Source organism: Balaenoptera musculus, chromosome 9, assembly GCF_009873245.2.
Source record: "Balaenoptera musculus isolate JJ_BM4_2016_0621 chromosome 9, mBalMus1.pri.v3, whole genome shotgun sequence".
Taxonomy (NCBI): Eukaryota; Metazoa; Chordata; class Mammalia; order Artiodactyla; family Balaenopteridae; genus Balaenoptera; species Balaenoptera musculus.
In genome coordinates this window covers 6,751,321-6,773,788 of record NC_045793.1, presented here as the reverse complement: position 1 = coordinate 6,773,788, position 22,468 = coordinate 6,751,321, and the positions used below count along the sequence as shown (strand labels likewise).

At 41.0% G+C, this 22,468-nt stretch overlaps 1 protein-coding gene and 1 pseudogene across 2 annotated transcripts; both read right to left on the bottom strand.

The window, feature by feature from the left end:
- Nucleotides 1-3,125: 3,125 nt before the first annotated feature.
- On the bottom strand, nucleotides 3,126-6,474 carry LOC118900949 (GTPase IMAP family member 2-like). 2 transcript variants are annotated; one of them, XM_036863851.1, is made up of 3 exons: nucleotides 6,070-6,474; nucleotides 5,150-5,185; nucleotides 3,126-4,113 (listed from the first exon to the last, which is right to left on the bottom strand). In XM_036863851.1, the coding sequence occupies exons 2-3, from the start codon at nucleotides 5,175-5,177 to the stop codon at nucleotides 3,137-3,139; spliced, it is 1,005 nt and encodes a 334-aa protein (XP_036719746.1). In that variant the 5' UTR covers nucleotides 5,178-5,185; nucleotides 6,070-6,474; the 3' UTR covers nucleotides 3,126-3,136. The 2 variants fall into 2 exon arrangements, with proteins under 2 accessions (XP_036719746.1, XP_036719747.1); XM_036863852.1 differs by having other exon boundaries at nucleotides 3,126-4,110.
- Nucleotides 6,475-20,316: 13,842 nt separating this feature from the next.
- LOC118901107 lies at nucleotides 20,317-21,207 on the bottom strand (annotated as a pseudogene).
- Between the last annotated feature and the right edge of the window lie 1,261 nt (nucleotides 21,208-22,468).

The window sequence follows — 22,468 nt, the reverse complement described above, 5'->3', positions numbered from 1 at the left end:
TCTTTGACAAATAACAACTGTCTATATTTATTTATTTATTTTTGTTTTTTACTGTTTCTTTTTTTCTTTTTTCTTTTTTAAATCAGTCATCAATTTTATACACATCACTGTATGATTATTGCTTAGTTTCTTAAAAATGAAATTGACTAAAGCAAAATATTAATAACCTATTGTGAGTTTCTAACATATGAAGAAGCAAAAAATGACAATATCACAAAGGAAGGGTAGAGATTAGATGCAAGTACACTTTCATAAGGTTCTTTTAATAATATCTTCTTTGAAGTGGTCCACTCTTAATTCAAGGTAGAGGATAATATGTTAAGGATAAATACTTTAGTTTCTAGAGCAACCACTTAAAAAACAAAAGGGCAAAAGAGGAGAGGAAATGGAATAATTTTGAAAAAAATCAACACACAAAAATGAAAAAAAGAGGAACAATGAAAATATGGGGCAACAAAGCAATCTACAGATTCAATACAACCCCTATCAAATTACCAATGGCATTTTTCACAGAACTAGAACAAAAAATTTTACAATTTTTATGGAAACACAAAAGACCCCAAATAGCCAAAGCAGTTTTGAGAAAGAAAAACGAAGCTAGAGGAATCAGGCTCCCTGACTTCAGACTATTCTACAAAAGTACAGTAATAAAGACAGTATGGTACTGGCACAAAAACAGAAATATAGATTAATGGAACAGGACAAAAAGCCCAGAGGTAAACCCCTGCACCTACGGTCACCTTATCTTTGACAAAGGAGGTAAGAATATGCAATGGAGGAAAGACAGCTTCTTCAATAACAGATGCTGGGAAAACTGGACAGCTACATGTAAAAGAATGAAATTAGAACACTTCTTAACACCATACACAAAAGTAAACTCAAAATGGCTTAAAGACCTAAATGTAAGGCCAGACACTATAAAACTCTTAGAAGAAAACATAGGCAGAACACTCTTTGACATAAATCACAGCAACATCCTTTTTGACCCACCTCCTAGAGTAATGAAAATAAAAACAAAATAAATAAATGGGACCTAATTAAACTTAAAAGCTTTTGCACAGGAAAGGAAACCATAAACAAAACGAAAAGACAAAGCACCGAGCTGATCTCCCTGTGCTATGCGGCTGCTTCCCACTAGCTATCTATTTTACATTTGGTAGTGTATATATGTCCATGACACTCTCTCACTTTGTCCCAGCTTACCCTTCCCCCTCCCTGTATCCTCAAGTCCATTCTCTAGTAGGTCTGTGTCTTTGTTCCCGTCTTGCCCCTAGGTTCTTCATGACCATTTTTTTTTTTTTAGATTCCATATATATGTGTTAGCATACGGTATTCGTGTTTCTCTTTCTGACTTACTTCACTCTGTATGACAGACTCTAGGTCCATCCACCTCACTACAAATAACTCAATTTCCTTTCTTTTTGTGGCTGAGTAATATTCCATTGTATATATGTGCCACATCTTCTTTATCCATTCATCTGTCAGTGGACACTTAGGTTGAAAAAGCACAGACTTTTCAATAAATGATGCTGGACATCCACATGCAAAAAAAAAAAAAAAAAAAGAATCTAGTCACAGACCTTATACCTTTCACAAGAATCAATTCAAAAGAGATCATGGATATAAATGTAAAACTATAAAATTCCTAGAAGATAACACTGGAGAAAATCTAGGTGATCTTGGGTTTGGTGATGACTTTTTAGATAAAACGCTAAAAGCATGATTTATGAAAGAAAAAATTGATGAGTTGAACTTCTTTGAAATTAAAAAATTCTGGGCAAAAGACATTTTTAAAACTGCGCAATGAAATGGAACAGAGAAAATATAAAGGAGAAAATCAAAGTTAGATTTTTGTAAAACTTATAAAATTAAACTTCTAGCCAGGCTGATCAAACAAAAAGAAATAATCATAAATTGCCAATATCAGAATTCGAAGAGGAACAAGTATTGGGTTGGCCAAAAAGTTCTTTTGGGTTCCCAAACGACCTTTTTGGCCAACCCAATAATTTAGTTCTTGTACATATTAAAGGGATGATAAAATATTTTATGTTTCTGCAAATAAATTCAACTACTTAAGTATAATGGAAAAATTCCTTGAAAAGCACAGCATACAAAAATGAGCATAAGAAGAAATAAAAAAACAGCACATTTGGTTAAAAAAGACTTTAAATATTAATTTATAACATTAGAATTTATAATATTAGGGAAGGTTTAATATAGGTTTGGGTCTGGGGATCGGAGACCTCAGAATCAGCTCTCTGACTTTACCAACAACCCAAGGCTGAGTTTCTTCATCTCGGGATTGATGTAGGCGTTTGTCTGTAGGTCAACCCTGCGTTCTGGGTTTGTCTGTCCTCATGGCTCTCAACTCCCCTTTTAGCTCCACATCCTTTTTATGTGTATTGTCTGCTTTCTTCTTGGAGTTTTCCTAATTTTCTAGTGAGCTCATCAGTCATAAAGCTTGTGTTTATTTTAAAAAATTCTAGTTGCATTTAACAGGATGATGCCCAAAAATATTCAGTCCATCATCTTGTCTGAAGCGTAAGCCTCTATGTGTGTTTCAATGCTAACTGGGAATGGGTACCAGGGCTAAAATCTGGCTGAACCTCTTTCAATGTTAAGCAAATTTGATGCACATAAAACAGACTACTGATGTGTGAGTGTGTCCGTGTGTGATTGTTGAGCATGCGTTGGTTGTGTTACACAAATGAGCCACGTGTTCACTTACCATCTTCTGAGGGTAAAACCATAGCACAGACTTAAAGACATGTGATCTCAGGAACTTTACAGCTTACTTGTTATTTTACTGCACCCAGTAGAAATTTTATTGTTATTTTTGTTATATTCAGTAGAAATAGTAATAGTATAATGAAGAAAAGGAGTTTTTAGGAACATAAAACTGACTTTAGAGATTTGCAAATGAGAGGGATTTTATGTTTACAACTTTCAAAAGATATATTTCAAAACAAACAGTAACTTTTAAAATCATTTGGTTCCCTAACAAATAGAATGATGTTAAGACTTAAGCACTTCACAGAATCTCAAACGTTTAGTGCTGTCAGGCACTGTATTTTTACAGGGGAGGCACTGTGATTCACCCACTAAATGACAGTGGATAAAGAACCACTGATCGTAACTATAATATAGGAGTCTTGCATTCCAGTCTAATGGTCTTTCTAAAAATTATCATTAAATTTTGGGGTATAATTAACAGTAAGCTACAGAATAAATTGCACATGCTAAACAGTAAGCAGTAAAAGAAATTGCACATTCCGTGCAATACACAAAATAACAGAGTTTGCAATCTGACAAACACCTGGATACACAATAAAATACACATCACTATTAGGATTAGGGCTTTGACCATGGTTGAATGTCTCTGAATTTCCATGTACTTTATAAAGCTCTCTTTGAAATCCTGTAATCTCTCCTCTGACTGCACAGTTCCACATTCAGACCCTGTTACTAGGCTGTACAACCTATTGCTGTAGTGGTCACCCCTTTTCGCCATCACTAGGCTCTCAGTCAAGGCCATTAGCTCCTTCACTTGGTCATCCCGACTGCTCCCTTTAGCACGGTTATTAAAGGCACACACTCGCCCCCCACACGCAGCCACCAGCGCGCTTAGGGCTTTGTTATCTGAGCCATGGATGTAATCCATCAGGGAGCCTCCCTTGAGGTCTTCCTTGCGGGTGAAGAGGACAATTGTGTGCCTCATGGCATCCTCTCCAAAGATCTCCTTCACCCTCTGCACAGCCCGCTGGTCCTCGGTGGTGAATCGGCCCAGCTGTGTCACCAGGAGCAGCACGTGGGGTCCTGGTGTGGAGAGTAAGTAGCACCTGTGTACCTCTTTGTACAGGGAATCAGAGGGGTCCTTCCCAGAAAACATGTCTGGTGTGTCAATAACAACCATCTCTCTGTCCCCGCAGCTTCCCCGACTTTTACTGCAGGTCTTCGTCAAGGGCTGGGCACTCAGCCTGGACTCAAATGCTTGCTTCCCCAGGATGCTGTTGCCTGTAGCACTTTTGCCGGTTCCGGTTTTGCCCACCAGAATGACTCTCAGCTCCGATCCTCTGGCATGTTGAGCTTGTTGGCTCTTTGTATATGGTCCTGCTAAGAGCAAGTTTACTTAGAAGAGAAAGGCAAATACCACATCATATCGCTTATATGTGGAATCTAAGAAAAATGATACAAATGAACTCATTTACAAAACAGGTATAGACTCACAGCCATAGAAAACAAACTTACAGCTACCAAAAGGGAAACGGGCAGGGGAGGGATAAATTAGGAGTTTGGGATTAAAATATACACACTACTATATATAAAATAGATAACCGACAAGGACCTACTGTACAGCACAGGGAACTATACTCAATATCTTGTAATAACCTACAATGGAAAAGAATCTAAAAATCTATTCATATGTATGTGTGTGTGTGTGTGTGTGTGTGTGTGTGTGTGTGTATAACTGAATCATTTTGTTGTAAAACTGAAAGTAACACAGCATTGTAAATCAGCTATATTTCAATTAAAAAAAAGCAAAGGTGAAAAAAAATAGAGCAAGCTTGCTTTGTTATTACCACACTGATCATGCCAATGGAATATTTTTAATGATAAGGAAAAGTCTGGGAAAAGACACTCTCACAATGTATGGTATTTATGAAATAGAAGCTAACTCTATTATCAAATAAAATAATGATTTTTAAAACTCTAGATTTCTCTAGGTCTGCAGGGCATTGCCATGTTGGCTCCTAGAAAAACATATTTGGAGGATGAGTTAGAATTAAAAACATACCTTGTCATTCAAAGCTTGCCTATATCACCCAGTTCTGGCCCTGTAAAAGGCAAATTTTCTGGAGATGAGAGACGTGTAGCCAATCCTGTGGGTTCCATCTCCAGGTGGGGAAAGTAACCTGACTGTTCCAGGGCCAGAGATGGCTCCTCTGACCATGGCTGGGCAGAGGTGTGGTCCCGACCACCAGTGAAATGGTTGGACCAGGAAAATACTGAAATGAGCATTGTGAAATGATTCTCTCTAGTGAAGAAACTGCTGCTCGCTTATACTTTGCTTCAAGAGGATAGCATGATTTTTATGCAAAATAAGCACAGAATGGGTAAAACAGGCACACACAGGAAGTCACTTTCTTACCAGAGTGACTGCATTCCTTTTGGCCCATGGCAGTTCCTGAGGGACAGAGAGACCAGAGACCAATTAAAAAACTATCATTTTTGAGCTACGACTCATGAGAGAACCTTATATTTCTAGAGCACGTTCACAACCATGCCTCATTTGTCTACAAAAAGCTGAGGAGGTGGGTGGAAAGAAGTACTATCTCTATTTTACAGAGAAATTTAGTCACTTGCTCAGAGTCAACCCAGTGAGTCAGAAAATGGGTTTCGCTTGTCGCCCCACCTACTTCTTCTTATCTCCATGCCCACCTCTCCTCCACTTTCCCTCCTCCCTGCAGGACCTCCCTGCCCACTCTTGCTTTCCGTGGCCACACACCTTCCCTTCCTTCTGCCTCCTTTCTAGGTCTGCCTTGGGTCCCAGGTTCAGACTGCTCTTTCTTTCGCTCCTTCCCCACCTCACCCAACCCCTCCCTCCACGCTGAGTCCTTGCTGAGAGGCTCAATGAATTAAGAACACGACTCCAGAAAAGTACACTGTCCTTTAAACCAGAAATACACTTCATTTGATCCGTTAATTACTTGAATTTTCCTCTTTCCATGAAGAAGCCTTGCCATTTAGTTCCTTTTCCTACACAGAGAGAAGTAACTTAAGACTGGCAGCCTGTACCAAGCGACAAGGCAGAGAAAATGCATGAGTTAATGACCAAATTCTTCCCAGTTAGCACTTTTTATTGGCTCTATGCAGAGGAAGCTCTCTTTGCCAGTAATGGGTAATCTAAATTCCATGAAGTTTACAGGTCCTGTAAACTGGCTTCACTTAAGCCAAATGCCATCACTCTAAATTGTTTCCCTGAAAATAGGGCAAATTTGTTTAAAATTTTTTTCTTTAGCCTGGGAGCTAGAAATCAACACTGCAGAACTTTCTTGAGTGTGGGCTTACCTGAGTTATTGTTGAAAGAAACAGAAGCCTCCCCAGTGAAATCTGTGACTTGCCCGTTCAGCTTGAAGAGAAAAAAAAAAAAAAACAACAACCCAGAAAACCGGAAACCTAGTCTGCTTCTTCCTCTCTTGAATCTCCACTGAGTTTCCCCACTGCAAGTGAGCCCCAGCACATGCCTGTGATTCTCTTTTTAAAAATAGTTAAAATGGCAAAATTTAATGAATAATTTGTTGTCACGTGGACTGTTTTTTCTCAATAGTGAAAAAACCAATGTTTGAATCATTTAAACTGGACAGGAAAAAAAGGGGCGCCAGGGATGCTGGTAGATTTGCTTGCTTCCCACCCGGGCTGCGTCCCCACAGTTACAGGTTTGCCTGAATGAACACCCCTCAACTCCCCCCAGGAGGAATGACACCTCATCCACACCGCAGCAGTGACTGTCCTAAAGGCAAGTGCCACTGGGCTGGGGGGCAGAAAGAGCGTGGGTGTGAGGGGCACAGGACAGGGCACTATGCAGAGCGGGGAGGGTACAGAAAGGGGAACCCGGGAGAAGCCCATGTCTGTCTGACTGTAACAGTCATGTCCATCAGCGCATTTGGAAATAAGTCACTCGTGGTTTCCCTGCTTTTCCTTCCTGCCCAGCTCTGCAATGTCAGGGAGGCACCCCTGGGAAGCAATGATCTAGGCAGTGTCTACAATAATAATCTGAGTCTCTACATTCAGGAAGAATGACCCAAGGGGTTAAAGCTGAAATCACTCAAATGCTTTTATTCCCTTATTTATATGACGTTCACCACAGCAGGGGCAGAGAAAATGTGGGACTTAGATAGCCTTTAAATATCCCAGATTAGTAGTGATGCACTTTGCTTTCTCTCCCAACCACTGATGAGAAAAAATCACAGGTCCCGACCTCATTATAAGAGAGGTTGGGAAACGCAGTGGAGTCCCGGGACACGGGTGGACACCACTGCTTTGTCACACACTAACTATTATCACTGTTTTGCATTCTTCCACATCCTTTGCTATGCAGTCTTCTACTTAATATCAGTAATCTCTTCCTAAAAACAAACCATTCTGTGTCAAAATACTAACAGGGACCTATTTCTTATTGTTTTATATGAAAACATATAATGCAATATCAAATTCAAAACCCATCAATTTTCTAAATCACATGTAAAATTCACTAAAGTACTTATATAAAAACATTTTTTTAGAATAAAAGCTTAAAATATTGCTCTTTTGAATACCCAAAATATTTTTGGTTTATAAAAGAAAGTTATTGGATAAGTATCCTGACAAATAACTCAATTAAAAAATGGGCCAAGCACCTGAATAGATATCGTTTCTAAGAAGACATACAAATAGCCAATAAGTACATGAAAAGGTGCTCAACATCACTAATTATCAGGGGAATGCAAATCAAAACCACGATGAGATATCACCTCACACCTGTTAGGATGGCTATCATCACAAAGACAGGAGAGAAGTGTTTGTGAGGATGTGGAGAATTCACATGGTGGTGGGAATGTAAATCGGTATAGCTACTATGGAGAACAGTATGGAGGTTCCTAAAAAAATTAAAAATAGAACTACTGCATGATCCAGCAATCCGTCTTCTGGGTATGCATCCAAAGAAAACAAAATCAGAATCTTGAGGTGATACCTGCACTCCCATGTTCACTGCAGCATTATTCACTAGTCAAGATATGGGAAAAAAATCTGTGTCCATTAATGGATGAATGGATAAATATGTCTAAGCTGTATGTAATGGGATATTTTTCAGCCATGAGAAAGAAGGAAATCCTGTTATTTGCAAAGACATGGATGAAACTTAAGGCATATGCTACGTGAATTAACTGAGAGAAAGACAAATGCTGTATAAACTCACTTATAAGTGGAATCTAAAAAGAAAAAGTGGAACTCATGGAAACGGAGAGTATAATGGTGATTGATTACCAGGGGTTAGAGGTTTGGGAAGATGCTGGTCAAAGGGTAAAAGCCTTCAGTTATGAGATAAATAAGTTGTGGGGATTTAATGTACAGCCTGGCGACTATAATGCTGCCGTGTATATTTGAAATTTGCTAAGACAGCAGATCTTAACCATTCTCACCTCATACACAAATAAGGTAACTATGGGAGATGATAGATGTGGCATTTAACCCGATTGTGATCATCATTTCACAAAATGTACCTATGTCAAATCATCAAGTTGTACACTTTAAATTTCTACAGTTTTATTGTCAACTGTATCTCAATAAAGCTGGAGGAAAAAAATAAACATTTTAAAAATAAAAAATAAAGATAGACAGCAGAGGAGGATGTGGAACAATCAGAAATCTGCATTGTTGGTGAGAGTGTAAAGTGTTACAACATTGTGGGAAAATGTCTGGCAGTTTCTATGTCTTTCACTAGAATATTATGTCTCTCTTTATGTAGAGCACACATATTTCTTACCAAGTTTATTCCTTAGAACTTAAGTTTTTGTGTTGCTATTCTGTCATAATTTCCCCTTTCAGTCTGTTTTCTAAAGGGCTTCTATTTTGTATGGAGGAATAAAATAAATTTTAAAGAATTCATTTTATAGCCAGACAATTTACTTTTTTCAGTATTTCTAAAAATAATTTTTCATTTCCCTTTGATTACCGTGGGTGTCTGGGTTTATCCTAGACTCAGTTACAGGTACTGATAGGTGTCCCTCACAGTCCAAACTCCCACAATTTGAACATTTGCTATACAGTATCAATTTGAACATTTGCTATAAACAGCTTTACCCCAAATTCATTATCTGAATTGCAAATCCATTACAGCAAATCCGACTGTGCATACTAGTAAAAATGATCACATTGCATGCGAGGCTGGGAAAGAGGATGTAGAGTGAACTGCGGTCCTATCTCAGCTGCTTCCTGACAGTATCCTGTCTCCTGCCCATGTTGCTTAGCTATGTTTTTAATTGTTTAATTGTTGGAATTGCTAGACAATTGGTAGATGCATTTTGATAGATATTAATGAATTGTCCACAATAAAAATTTTAACCAAACTAGTTACACCAGCATTTTGTTAATTTCCCTATATCCTTGTTTATAATTTTATCTGCCAATCTGATCAATGAAAACTTGTATTCATGTGATTTTTTTATATGCCTTACTCAACATGAATGTGGTCGAGTTATTTTTCGTATGTTAAAGAACTATGTCTTTTTTTATTATCCTCTCATATGTTTGTTACTCATTTTTAAATTCTGTTGTTAATCTTTCTGATATTGATTTGTAGAAGTTCTTTATGTGGCCGAAAATGATCATTTTACCTCTTCCTCTTGGAGTTTTGAAAAAAACCATCCAATTTTGTCCACTGTTAGTTTATTGTGGCTAGTATCCAGAAGAATGTTCAACAATCCCAATATCGTAGGCCTCCTTAACTTGTTTCTCACTTTTGTGGCAATACCTCAATGCTTCCAGTTAAATAAGGTGTGGGCTTTGAGGTTGAGATGGAAATTTTTATTATTTTTAAAAAGTAACCAGTTATTAGATGCTGAATTTTACCAAATTACCTTCCAACACTAAGGTGATAATTGGATTATGTTGCTCCACAGCTTTATAATACATTAAATTATATGAAAATATTTCCTGATATTGAACCTTCTTTGCATATTTGGGACTAATCTTTCTCATCTAAGTTATTGCTGGCTTCTATTTGATAACAGTTAATTTAGAATTTTTGCATTTCTTCATGAATGATCTTATTCATTTCTAAAACAAAGAAAATTCTTTTTCCGTTGATTTCCCTGGTCCTAGCTGTATCTGGTTTGGGGTCTCATTTTCCTTCCAAACGTATCAACCATGGTGTTTTTCTCGAATAGATACTTGCACTCCAGAAGAATTCTGGTTCTATCTTTTAAGAAAACAAGATTTTTACCATCACTACCTTTCACCATCACCTCTTCCTTTCTTCGGCAAGCCTGACGTTGAACAAAGACTATAGCATAGTGAATGTTATGAAGGAAAATGCCAGGGTGCCATTGGGAATGTATAAAGGATAAACTAAACTAATGGGAGGGGGTAGCCGGGAAAGACTTCTGAGAAAAAGTAAAATTGTTTGAGCTGAACTTGAAGAGTGAGTGAGGAAAGGGATTGGAGGTGTTTCCAGGAATAAGTAGCAGCATATTCCAAGGCAAGTGACAGCATGGAACTCTCAGGTATTAAGGAAGGCAAGGATGGCTAGAACCTAGAGGCAGGAAGTCAGATTGTGTAGAAATGAGGCTGGAGATTGAGGCAGGCATTTGTCAAGTTTGGATCCTGAATGTTTTCTTGCAAAACAATGGAAACTCACTCTGAGATTGACTTGGGGTCATAGTGCCATGGCCCCGATTGTGAGTTATGTGAAGAATGGATTCAAAAGCCCTGTCCCCTATCCTGCTTTACATCATCTGCATTTGTGTATCTTTTTTGGGGTCCTCCTCAATGTCCTCTCTCACATCCTCTGCCTCCCCACCCACCCCACCCCCTCAGTGCACGGAAACAGAACTATTGTGGTTCAAGTGAGCTGGAGAAGGACCCTGGCTGTGAGCCTTGAGGTGAGCCCACTGAACTCTCTGCCCCAATCTATTTCCTAACACCCTCCCCAGTGCTCAGCACCCTGTCAGCCCTTCATTTCCTTTCCAACCACTTCCTGCATAAGACTTTCATTTTTCACTTCTTGTTCTAAGTTCAACTATGTCTTGAGAAGAACTTGGTGTCTAGGTGTTTCTTTTTAACCAAGAGTGAAAAATAACTGTTTGCGATTCTGTCTGTGAAAGGAAACCACAAGACCCCGAGCTGCTCCTGAGGCAAGCTCCACCCTGCCAGAGGGCAGAAAGCCTATTTATCTGGTATGATCTGAAGGGACTGAAATCCCCTCTGCCAAACATCAGCTGCAGCCCACTATCCTTGAACTGTCACTGCTCTCTTCTGAGTAAAGCTCTTGCACCAGGAGGGTGCTTAGGCAAAGAAAACAACACACAGGGAGAGACTTAGAAGGATGTCAAAGGCGCTTGAAGTAGTTCAAGCAAAGAGTTAAAGCTTCAAGTCCTCAAACACCAGGTATAGGCTGGAGGGTTCGGTTAGTGTAGCCTATGACCCATTGCTCTCAGATGTGCAGGATATTTTAAAAGAGATGGGCACCTCAGATCTAACTTGCTACCAGGTCCTGGATTTGAATATTATCCATTGAAATTGTACAGATTGCTCTATTTGGTCTAGTTCTAACTTCCTGTCTTCCACCTGTCCCCCCAAACCGCTCCGTCATTTTTAGTTACCCAGGGCCCATCAGTGACCACCGATGACCAAAAGACATCCTCCGTATACTCAATGGGGTTTTGGAATCTGACCGTTTCAATTCCTGTTGGGCCATTAACCAGCTATGTGTCCTTAGGCAATTCTGACCCTAATTTCCTTCATCTTCAAATGGGAAAAAACTTAAACTACTGATAGGATTGTCAGCATTAAATGGAAAAATATATGTAAAGCATGTACCCCAGCACCTAGCACCGTGGTTTCCAAGCCTTAGCCTGCATCAGAATCGCCTGAAGAACTTGGGAAAACACATAGGGCTAGGCAACATCCCTGGAGTTTCTGAATTAGTAGGATTTGGGTGGAGCCTGAAAAGTGGGAGTTCTAGCAAGTTCCCAGGTGATACTAATGTTACTGGCCCAAGGACCTCACTTTGAGGAGTGCTGCCCTAGGGCACTGCCATCATTTGTGTTGTTGAAGTTGGGTTACCATCATGTGCCCTCTACCCAACTATGAACAGAAGTGGGGCTTCATCTCTGAGGCACCTTAACTTTCTGCCTTTCTCCCTACCTAGGACATCTAGGACGTTTCCTGATTGCCCAAAGCACTTCTACGTTTTCTTTCTTTTAGGTTCATCTCAGATGAGAGGGTCCAATGCTGACTTTCTCACCCAAAACCTTTACATTTCAGATGTGCTTTGTCTATCCCGTTTCTGGTCTCCCGTTAGCTGATTTAATCCGAGGTGAAAGACCTTCTACAGAATATGCCTTAGCCCAGTGGTTCTGGGATTTTACCTTGCATCAGACTCACTTGGAGGGTTCGTAAAAACACAGATTGCTGGACTCCCGGAGTTTCTGGTTCGGTAAGTTTGGGAGGGAGCCCAGGACTTTGCATTTCTAACGAGTTTCCGGGTCATGCTGCTGCTGCTGGTCCGTGGCCCATGCTTTGAGCAGCGCTGGCCTAGTACACAGTAAGTCTGCAAAGTAGCTCATCGGGGTAGTTTCCATGACTCTGGGGATCAGAGTAGGTGGCCATATACAGAAACAGTAAGTAGACTCAGATGTCTCTGATGTGCCTGTCATGCGTCAGAGGATGATGTAAGGGAAAAAAGAAGAAACCAACGTGGCTTCATCTCTACAGGTGTCCTCATATATTGATGAGAAGACAAGGACTGACACCTGTGGAAAAGAGGCGTCCAAGGAGGGAGTGTCTGATTGACAGGGGAAGAGGATGATCAGTGATCTCCAGTTGCCGTGCAGGAGGTCAGAGAGGAGGTTTTCTCTGAAGGATGGGAGGATGGAGTACGTGGAGAGCTTTGGGGAAAAACAGACAGGTGGAGGAAATGGCATGAACGATGGTTTGAAGGTAGAAGTAAGCATTGCATGGGTGGGAAAAAGTGCACAGATGAACTATGCTACATGGTGGCGCGAAGTACGTTACCATGTAATTACTTCTGGCTGAACACTGCGTTTCATATCTTCTTCTCATTTAATACTTAACAGCCACACTGGGAAGTAAAGATTATTATCTCTATATCTAAAGAAGTAAAAATAAGATTCAGAAAATTGAATAACATGAACAACATTGCTTAGAGAATGAGTTTGGGGCCGGAGCAGGGAAGGGAACTTTCAGGACCCCAAGCCTATCGCTGTGTCCTTTATAAGGTAGCAAAATAGAAGGAGATGGGGCTGCGAAGAAAGTTTGCAGCCTGATGTAAATCTGTCAATTCCAGGCCAAGAAGTATGAACTGTGACCTATAGTGGGGGGGGTCTCTTGAGCAATAAACACATGAGAAAGCTGAGTTGCATAATCTTGATTTGGTACATGGAGATTAAATTAAGGAAGTGAAACTGGGACAAGAGGGAAGTTACCATCTATCTCCGTGAACTCCCATTTTCCTCTCCCTTCCTCTTTTTTTCTTACTCCGCCCAATCCTGTGTTACCCAGTATCAGTCTCTTTCACTTCCTCTCCTTCTTTCTTGCACAATGTCTTTTTTTTTTTTTAACTGAAGTATAGTTGATTTACAATGTTGTCTTAGTTTCAGGTGTACAGCAAAGTGATTCAGTTATACATACATATATATTCTTTTTTCAGATTCTTTTCTGTTATAGGTTATTACAAGCTACTGGATATAGTCTCCTGTGCTATACAGTAGGTCCTTCTTGGTTATCTATTTTATATATAGTAGTGTCTATCTGTTCATTCCAAATTCCCAATTTATCCCTCCCCCCTTTCCCCTTTGGTAACCATGTTTGTTTTCCATGTCTGTGAATCTGGATCTGTTTTGTAAATAAGCTTATTTGTATTTTTTTTAGATTCTACATATACATGATACCATATGATATTTGTCTTTCTCTGTCTGGTTTACCTCACTTAGTATGATAATCTCTAGGTCCATCCATGTTGCTGCAAATGGCATTATTTCATTCTTTATTTTATGGCTCCATGGAATTCCATTGTATATATGTACCACATCTTCTTTATCCATTCATCTGTTGATGGACATTTAGGCTCACAGTGTCTTTTTTAACACTCCTGACCGCAGTTCCTTACCCCACTACATCAGGGAGTCTGAAGTACCCAATCTTAGGAGAACACACTTCCCTTCAATCCTGGTTTCCAGTCTTGACAGATTCCAGAATTGATGAGTCTGAGGGTCACAAAGAGTAGAGCAGAGGCACTAGCTTTTCTGGAAAGGCCATTCTAGACTCTGCCCAGGCTGCTCCTTAGAGAGTGCTGCAACCGAAGTACACACACACACACACACACACACACACACACACACACACACACACACACACACATACATACACACACACACCCACCTACTGTGGTGCTCAGCCCCCAGCCTGTTCCCAGCCTCTTCTGCTTTCAGGTCTTACCCTTTCTGAGGATTAGCACCTCTGTGGAGGAATTTGCTTCAGAGGTTAATTTGTTCTGGACACTGGGCCATGATTTCCTTTTCCAAGAGATGGAGGACATTTCAGGGAGCAGGCAGACTGTTAAGCTAGGGTGGTTAGAGATGGTTGCAAGGCCCCCTTTCCTATAAACGTGACCCGCTGGCAGTGAGACACACTCACACAATGACAGGAACTTGAATTCCTACCTGGAGAACTATACTGGGGTTAACAAAGGGGAGTGTATTAACTCCAAAAGCCCTTGTTCTACTGCATTAAGATATATAAGGGCTTTTTTCTAGCCTTTCCCTAAAATCGTCTCCGCCTCTTCCTACTAATACATTAGATCCTCCCTCTCTGAGTGTCACCACAGTACTCATTATGCCTGTGAGTTGCTTTAGGGCTTTCCCATCAGCTCAGCGTTGCTGGTTTTCCCCTGTGAGCCCCCTCAGTGTTGGACTTTCCCACTGTCACCTCAGTACTTGTGCCTCCTGTTAATACAAAAGTAGAGTGAAAAGAACACGGGTTGAGGGCAGAAGATGAAGACTGTGGGCGTCAGGCTGCCACTGTGGTTTATGGGCAAGACCCATAAGGCCTCTGAGCATCATTTGTTTATGGTTAAAATTAGGGTTGTGGCCAATGATCTAAGGCCTCTTCCTACTGTGACATTAAAGCTCCCCAATACTTCTGACCATATCCAGGGAGCCTGAGACCCCGGCTCACCCAGGAGCACGGTCCCCAGCTCACAAACCCATCAAAGCTGACTCGATCCTCAGAGAGCCGGTCGGAATGCAGTTGTCACTCTGCAGGGCTGTTTCAGAGACAAGCGATCCCTGAACAGGTGGGCATAGTTTGGTAAATGTTCACCATCAGTTGTTCATGTTAGGAGTTAGTGACGGAATCTGTCAGCCACGTTTCTGGGTGCTATTGCTTACTGGCACTTTGGGCAATAACCGTTCCTTTGGTATGTGTTTGTTTTTATTCTTGTCCTTGTTTAACCATTTAAAAATGTTAATGGTCCTTTCCATTTCTCACTTGAGCCTCATGAAATAACACAGTGCAAAACTGGGCAAATATCCCCGGAAGACCAGACAACAGAAACCTTCATAGCCAGGTGGGGCTATGGGGTGCAATTTTCCCCATTCAGCACCTCACCACTCAACCTTCAAGCCTGCATGTCAAGTTTGACTGGAGGGGGCAATGCCTTCATAAGGTCTCCTTAGGGTCATGTGGGTGAGATGGCTCTCCTATCACTCGGAACAGAGATCCAAACCTGACCTCCTCGTGTGCATTCATTTCTCTCAGGCCCATTCCTTTCTCACCCTCACACCCCATTCTCCGTTCCCTACAACCATGTATCTTGTATTAGTAAATATTTCACATGTGCTAAGCCAGGGGTTTGTGGAGTCATAATTAATAAAACCCTAAGCAAGTGATTCCTAGGAGTTAAAAATGTAAGCACTGGAGCATATTTGCAGAAGAGTTACTTTTGAGGGTGAAGGGGGCAGATCAAAGAGTTTGGCTCTCCAATCCTGCATTAATCCTATATTGTCTTAATGCTATAGATGACTTGTTGTTAGACTGAAATCAGAATTATCAACTATAAAATGAGAAACACATTAGCATTCATTTACATTACTCTCTTACGCAAGACCTAACCTCGTTTTACACATGGTTAAAATCATCAAACTTTACAAGGTCTCTGTTCAACTGTAACCTTCTCTTGCTGATGGTACCCTCTTCCATTTTTGAACACCTTATTTAGATTCTCCTTTTGGTGGAGAAATCCTGAAATATGAGCCCCTTTGTCTGTTTTCTGCTTTACACATCCACAGCCAGCAAATTTCTTCAGATCTGCCTACTTGCCAAGTGTCTTCTTCTTGAAACTCTTATTCAGTTCCTTCATTATTTTCTGTATAGTTATTTTATACACTTTAAAAATATTCTTTGCTACACTCCCCTGAATACTCCAAATTGTCAATACCATCCAAGATCTAGTCCCTGAATTGGCTACGTGTTGTCTGCTCAACACAAACAGTTGGCAGTATTATTTCCTGTCGGATCTGGGCTTCTGATAATAAAGTCTGGGTTAAAGGGGCTTATTTTTGATGAAAGCTTTTTTGCATCATTGCTTCGTCTTCAGTGTTAGCTCACAGAAAATTTCCAGGTTAATATACAGTGAAAATATCCTGTTTTTTAACACCTGCAGTCTGTTCTTCTAAATTTATTTTTGGAAGAGCTATCATTTAAGAATTTTTAAAATAATTATTCAGCTGGTTTTAGGGCAGGATTCTAGCTTGTCAATATCACTTTGGTTCCTGCCCATAATGCCTTGTTGCAAATATTATTTAGAATACTAGTTGTTTTCTGGACAGTTAAGGAGAACATATGTAAAATAGAAGCCTGGACTAGACATCGACTCCATAACCAACTGTGTGACCTTAATACATCCTTCGAACCTCAGATTCCTAATATTTTAAGAGAAATTGTAATATCTAATTGGACCGTATCACAGGGATCTTGGAAGAACAATTAAAACAATGGAGATAAGAGAATTTTCCAAAATATAAATTGCTTCATGGAGAAGGATAACTAGAAAAGTGGTAAAGATGATGATGGTGACACTGTTGATATTCTTTGCCTTCATCACCATCTTCTGCAACATGGTAATTTGGGGATCCCAAAGCCTGGAGAAAGCAATCCAAATTAGAAGAAATTTTTAGGAAATAGAGAGAATACCACTGATCATGGAATGGGACATTGTAGAATGTGTTCCACGGCTCTGTGATGAGAACTCCCATACCTTGGCTTGTGACCAGGACCAGCCGTGGGAGAACTCTCTAGAACATCTGGCTTATCTTTTCATCCTCCTTTCTGCACTTCTGTTCCTGATGGCAACACCTCATCTCCCAGTCTTCACCCCTGAAAACCCAGAGCTCACAAGCTCTCTTTTGGTGTCCTGGTTCCCAAAGAGAGAGGGCGTGGAAACCATTGTTAGGGCACCTGAGGTAGCCTTTCTAGAACGAGATGGCTCTGGAAGAGAGAGGGAGCCTGATCTGGAGGTCCTGAGGCTTTGATCAGAAAAACTTGGATGTTGAGGCCAAGAACGGACCTTCATACATTATTGGAACCTCAGTTCAGGAAGTCCTGGGGACCTGGCGCCGTGAGAGGAGAGGAGGCCCGGGGGACTGTGTGGCGGGCAAGGGGTCCTGGTTAGACTGTAAGGTGGGAGGGATGGGGCGTGGGTGCAGTGGGGGCAGCCCAGAGAACAGGATCCACGCTCAAGACCAGCATTTCTCACCTTACAACTTTTTGCCCGTGGCTACTCTTTGTCGGCAAGTTCATATCTCACAAGGGACACTGAGGCCGTGGTGTCAACACAAAAGAGTCCTCATGAGCAAGGTGCTTCCTGCAGTAGTCAGTGTAAAGTCATGCCTCTGCTCACAGACAGGACCGGCTCTGTCCATGTCACCCTATCCCTCCCCTTTCCATTTCATCCCATTTTATCGCATTCCTTATATAGCTCTTCACCAGGCACCTCCTGTGTGTTCAGCTCTGTGCAGTGGTGTTTGTAAGAGAAGACCTCAGTGTAGGGGGGTGGATGAGTCTCATGTACAGGACATAGACACAGGATAAAATAAAGCGGCGATACACGTAAGGACCCAGAATGCATGCAACAGAACTCAAGGGCTAGGGGAGGAGAACAGCAGGAAGCTGGCCTGTATTACAGGGGACGGGCGGGCGAGGTGAAAAGGCAGCTGATAGTTCTTCAGGGAGCAGGGCCCTGCTCGCGGCTCTGAGAATCTGAGACTTGAATCCCCCTTCCCTTCCTTTCTGCACATCACCCTGCCCTGGCCCTGCAGGAGGGGCTGAAGGGAAAGCACCTCAGTTAGAACAGCTGTGAAGTTCAAGTCAGTGTTGTGTGAATAAACCAGGGCCTCCACCCCTTCCCACACTGCGTATGTCCTTGAACTACATTTAGGTCTTCTTCCAATTTATAAACTTCTCACTGAAATTTTAAAGATACATCTGAATTCAGGGAATTTATGTTTTATCAGAAATCAGAGCAGAGTAGTTTGTAATTCCCCTAATGAATGAAACTATATTGAGAACTGAATAACAACGAAAAAATAAAAACTTTTGGATTAAGCTACAGCAGTATTTAGAGGGAAATTCATAATCTTACATATGTATACTTGAAAATAAAAAGCAAAAAAATTAAAAAGGAGAGCAGAGTAAAACCAAAGAACAGAGAAGAAAGGAGATAATAAAGAAAGGAACAGAAATTATTGAGATATAAAAGAGCACAAATGAGCATATCAAAATTTAAAAACTAAAGCTGATTCTTTGGAATGACTAATAAAGTTCTGCTAATACGGATCAAAATCAAAAAGAGAGTGAACACAATAAAAATACTAAGCATTAAAAAAAAGAATGTAACTATATATTTAAAGGAGATTTTAAAAATTTTAAGAGAATTCAATGAATAAATTTATGCCAATAAATTTGAAAATATAGGTGAATGGATAATAAAAAAAGATAAATAAATAAACTATAGAATTTCAGGTAACAAAGAAAACAATGGCATTATTAATCCCATGGGAAGAAACACTTTCTTGCTATTTCCCAAACTGTATCCTTTAAATATTTGATTCCTTTAAAATGTTTTAGGAATATAGACCTACTCTAAACAAGACCAATGTGTTAAGAAACATACCAGAGACTATGCATCCATATTCAACAATTACTTTATTTTAACAAAGTTTTGTTTTGTTTTGTCAGATTATTACCAACACTCAAATCTGTCCCCTTTGAGCTAAGGCATGCGATCTAACCCTCTTTCCCCTTCTCACAATACATCTGGAACTCTTCCGGTAGCACGCACCTTAGAGTGAGGGATGCCAAAAGAGAATCAGTCTGTTTATTTTATGGTTACCTCTTACAGCTTTACCATTGACCCTAATCACCAGACTGGGCCATTTTTGAAACCTAAAATTCATTCCCAGGTCAAGCTGTGATCCCAGAAAGCAGTCAAAAGTTTTGCTGCAGACACACCACAGGCTTGGCATGACAAGACTCCTACACAGGTATATTGTACTGGTCAGATCTGAGAGCCCCTGATGCCTGTGGCTGGACCTTTGGTTGGAGGTGGCAGCTGCTCAGATCGGACCAGGCAGAGAGGGATGCAGGAGCCAAATTCCCTCATCTAGTTCTCTAGCTCCCACAGATCCTCTGTTGCCCGCCCCACTGGTGGGGCCCGAGAGAGAGACAGAGAACAATGGAGTCCACTGATGTGGTCCCCGGCAGGGCCAAAGAAGGACGGAAAAGGGAAGAGGGTGGATCTGCAGGGGGAACTGGAACGTTTCTGACACAGAGCTATTTGAATTTATAGGCAGGAGAATTTTAAGTTGGCACCTAGAAAAGGAAAGCGGAGAAAAATAAGAGACTTGGGCAATTGTTTTTTGAAATGGGCCTTTGGAATTATTGTTTATTGGAGGATATTACAAATGTTATTATTTGTCTCTTTGTTCATTTGTTGAATGAACAATATACTGAAATAGATCAAAGGATCTATAGTAAAAAGTAAGTTTCCTCCCACCCTGATCCCCAGAATCTGAAGTTCCTTTCCCCAGCGGCAAGTGCAGTGGCCAGTATTTAAAGACATATTTTGTATATATGCATACACAAACATACATCTTGTACTAGTTATCCACTGCTGTGTAACAAATTACCCCAAAACTTAGTGGCTTGAAACAACAAACATTTATCAACTCATGTCTCAGAAACCAGAGAACAATGCTGCTGGGGTAACTGGATAATTTACTGACAGTTACAAAATGCTCACAAGGGGCCCGTGTAATGTGCTTCACAGGTAGTGTCAACACTCAATACGGGATGCATTTTGGCCTTCAAATTCCTTCCATTTGAGTCTTAAAACCATGGCCAGTGAACAAGGGCTCAAACTTAGCAATTTTGTAATTTCTTAAATTTGTTGGTGTTTGTGGGGAGGGGCAGGCATGGAGAGTGGTCGGGAGTGAGCTGGAGAGATGCTTCACTAACCATAGTAAATTGTGAAAAAAATAGTTACTTCCTGAACAAATGAAATACTTTTAAAAGCAAATTCATATCTCCATCATGTTTATGGCTAAAAATATTGTTTTGGGCCTCCTCCCTAACATTTCTTAGTTTTCTTCGTATGCCATCTTCAGTAATTTACTTTTTCTCTCTTTCTCCTGCATACGCTTCTTGCATGCCCGAGCACACTTCTCTTCCACTTTTTGGATTTCTATTTCTAACTGATCAGCGTAGATTTTCTTCAAGACTTCCTCCCGCCTTCTCAGCCTTTCCTCCGTGTCCTTGTATATGGCGTCGGAAAAGTAAGCCCCCTGGTTGTTCTGCACCATCTTCTCTATCAGCTCCACCAGCTCCCGCACCTGAGCTTCCTTCTCAGCCTGGTCTGTACTCCTGTTACTGAAGGCGCAGCAGCGGTCTCCACACTCCTTGAGGATGCTTCGTAGCTTTACATCCGCACCCCGCACAAAGTCGCTTAGGCTGTGGTCCTCCAGCTCCTCTTTGCGAGTGAACAAGATGATCATGTGCTTCACGGCTGGTTCCCCAGACACAGCCTTGATCAACACCACGGTTTTCTGCTCTTCCTCCGTGTAGCAACCCAGCTGCACGACCAAGACGATGGCGTGAGGTCCGGGGCAGGAGGCGAGGACACAGCAGCTGATTTCCTTGCACATGGTGCTCAGGCTCTCTTCGTTGTCGAAGAGCCCTGGGGTGTCAACACTGAGAAGGTCTCTCCCCTCCCATTTCCGGGATGCTTTCTGACAAGTTTTGGTAACAGCTTTGGCAGAAATCCTAGAGTCGAACAATTTTTCCCCCGAAGATGGTGTTTGCCGTCGCACTTTTCCCACTTCCAGTCTTCCCGACAAGCAGGACCCTCAGAGCGTTGTCCTGGGATTGTGCCATGTCCACATCAGAGGCTGTGTCCACATCAGCTGTGTCCACATCAGAGGCTGTGGAGTGTAGGCAACCCAGCTATGGTTCACAAAGGAACGAAAAAATGTATTTAGATAGAGTTGAAACCATTCCCAACCCTTCCTTATTTCTTACTCTCCTGTATATATAAATCATTCCAAGTTTTCTAAGTCAGGGGAAGTTGTATTTTACGTAGGATACTCTCCCTGGTATCTTCTACTTACTATTCTAGTTCCCATTACATCCCCCTCTTGTGTTGCTGTGATGAAACCAGCGTTTGCCATGTTAAAATCTGGGTTGTTTTTAAACTGCTTTTCTCCATTTAACAAAATAATATACAGTTTGTTGTAGAACAGGTCCAAATTTGTTTAAGATTGAATCTGAGGAATCCCAGTGGAAGCAGTTAGCAAATTATCCTATGCAAGAATGCTCATTAAAAAGCACTAACAGGGACTTCCCTGGTTGTCCAGTTGTTAAGAATCCGCCTTCCAATGCAGGGGACACGGGTTCGATCCCTGGTCTGGGAACTAAGATCCCACATGCCGAGGGGCAACTAAGCCTGCGTGCCACAACTACTGATCCCATGTGCTCTCCACAACTAGAGAGAAGCCCGCACGCCGCAGCGAAGATCCCTCGTGCCACAACGAAGGCCTGACGCAGCCCAAAATAAAACAAATAAATAAATAAATATTAAAAAAAAAAAGCACTAACAATCTGGACACAAACAGAAAGAAAGTGTGGATGGAGGAGCCAGCAAAACAGTCCCACTACAGGGACTCTCAACACGGAAGGAAAACAACCGTTTGGTGAGACATGTGAAAACTGTCCTGAAATTCGTGTATGCCACACAGAGCTAAATTAATCTGATTTTCTTACACTGCACAGAGAAAGGAAGATAAATTTGATGTTCTTATTCTAAAAATACTCTAATATTTAGAAACAATAATGGGTCCCTTATGATCTATAGTAACATAAAGTGTTTCAAGTGGGTTGATGGTTATCTGGCTTGATATTTTAGATGATAATCCTGCATTGGCTGAGAAAATAGATTGGCTAATGTCTAAATTTTAAATTACGTACATCTATTGTAGGTAAATAGAGCTTATAAATATTGACTCCATTAGAGACATAAAGTTGAAGTAGACCAGTGATCATGGAAGAATGGACAGAGAAAGCAGTCAAAGTGCTCCCCACAAAACATCATCAGTGGGCTTCCCTGGTGGTGCAGCGGTTGAGAATCCGCCTGCCAATG

Bases quoted from the DNA above. Each gene is read 5' to 3' on its own strand.
- LOC118900949 (XM_036863851.1), bottom strand. From the start codon at position 5,177: ATGGGCCAAAAGGAATGCAGTCACTCTG. The intron at 4,114-5,149 runs GTAAGAAAGTGA...ACTTGCTCTTAG, and splicing joins AAAGGAATGCAGTCACTCTG to CAGGACCATATACAAAGAGC.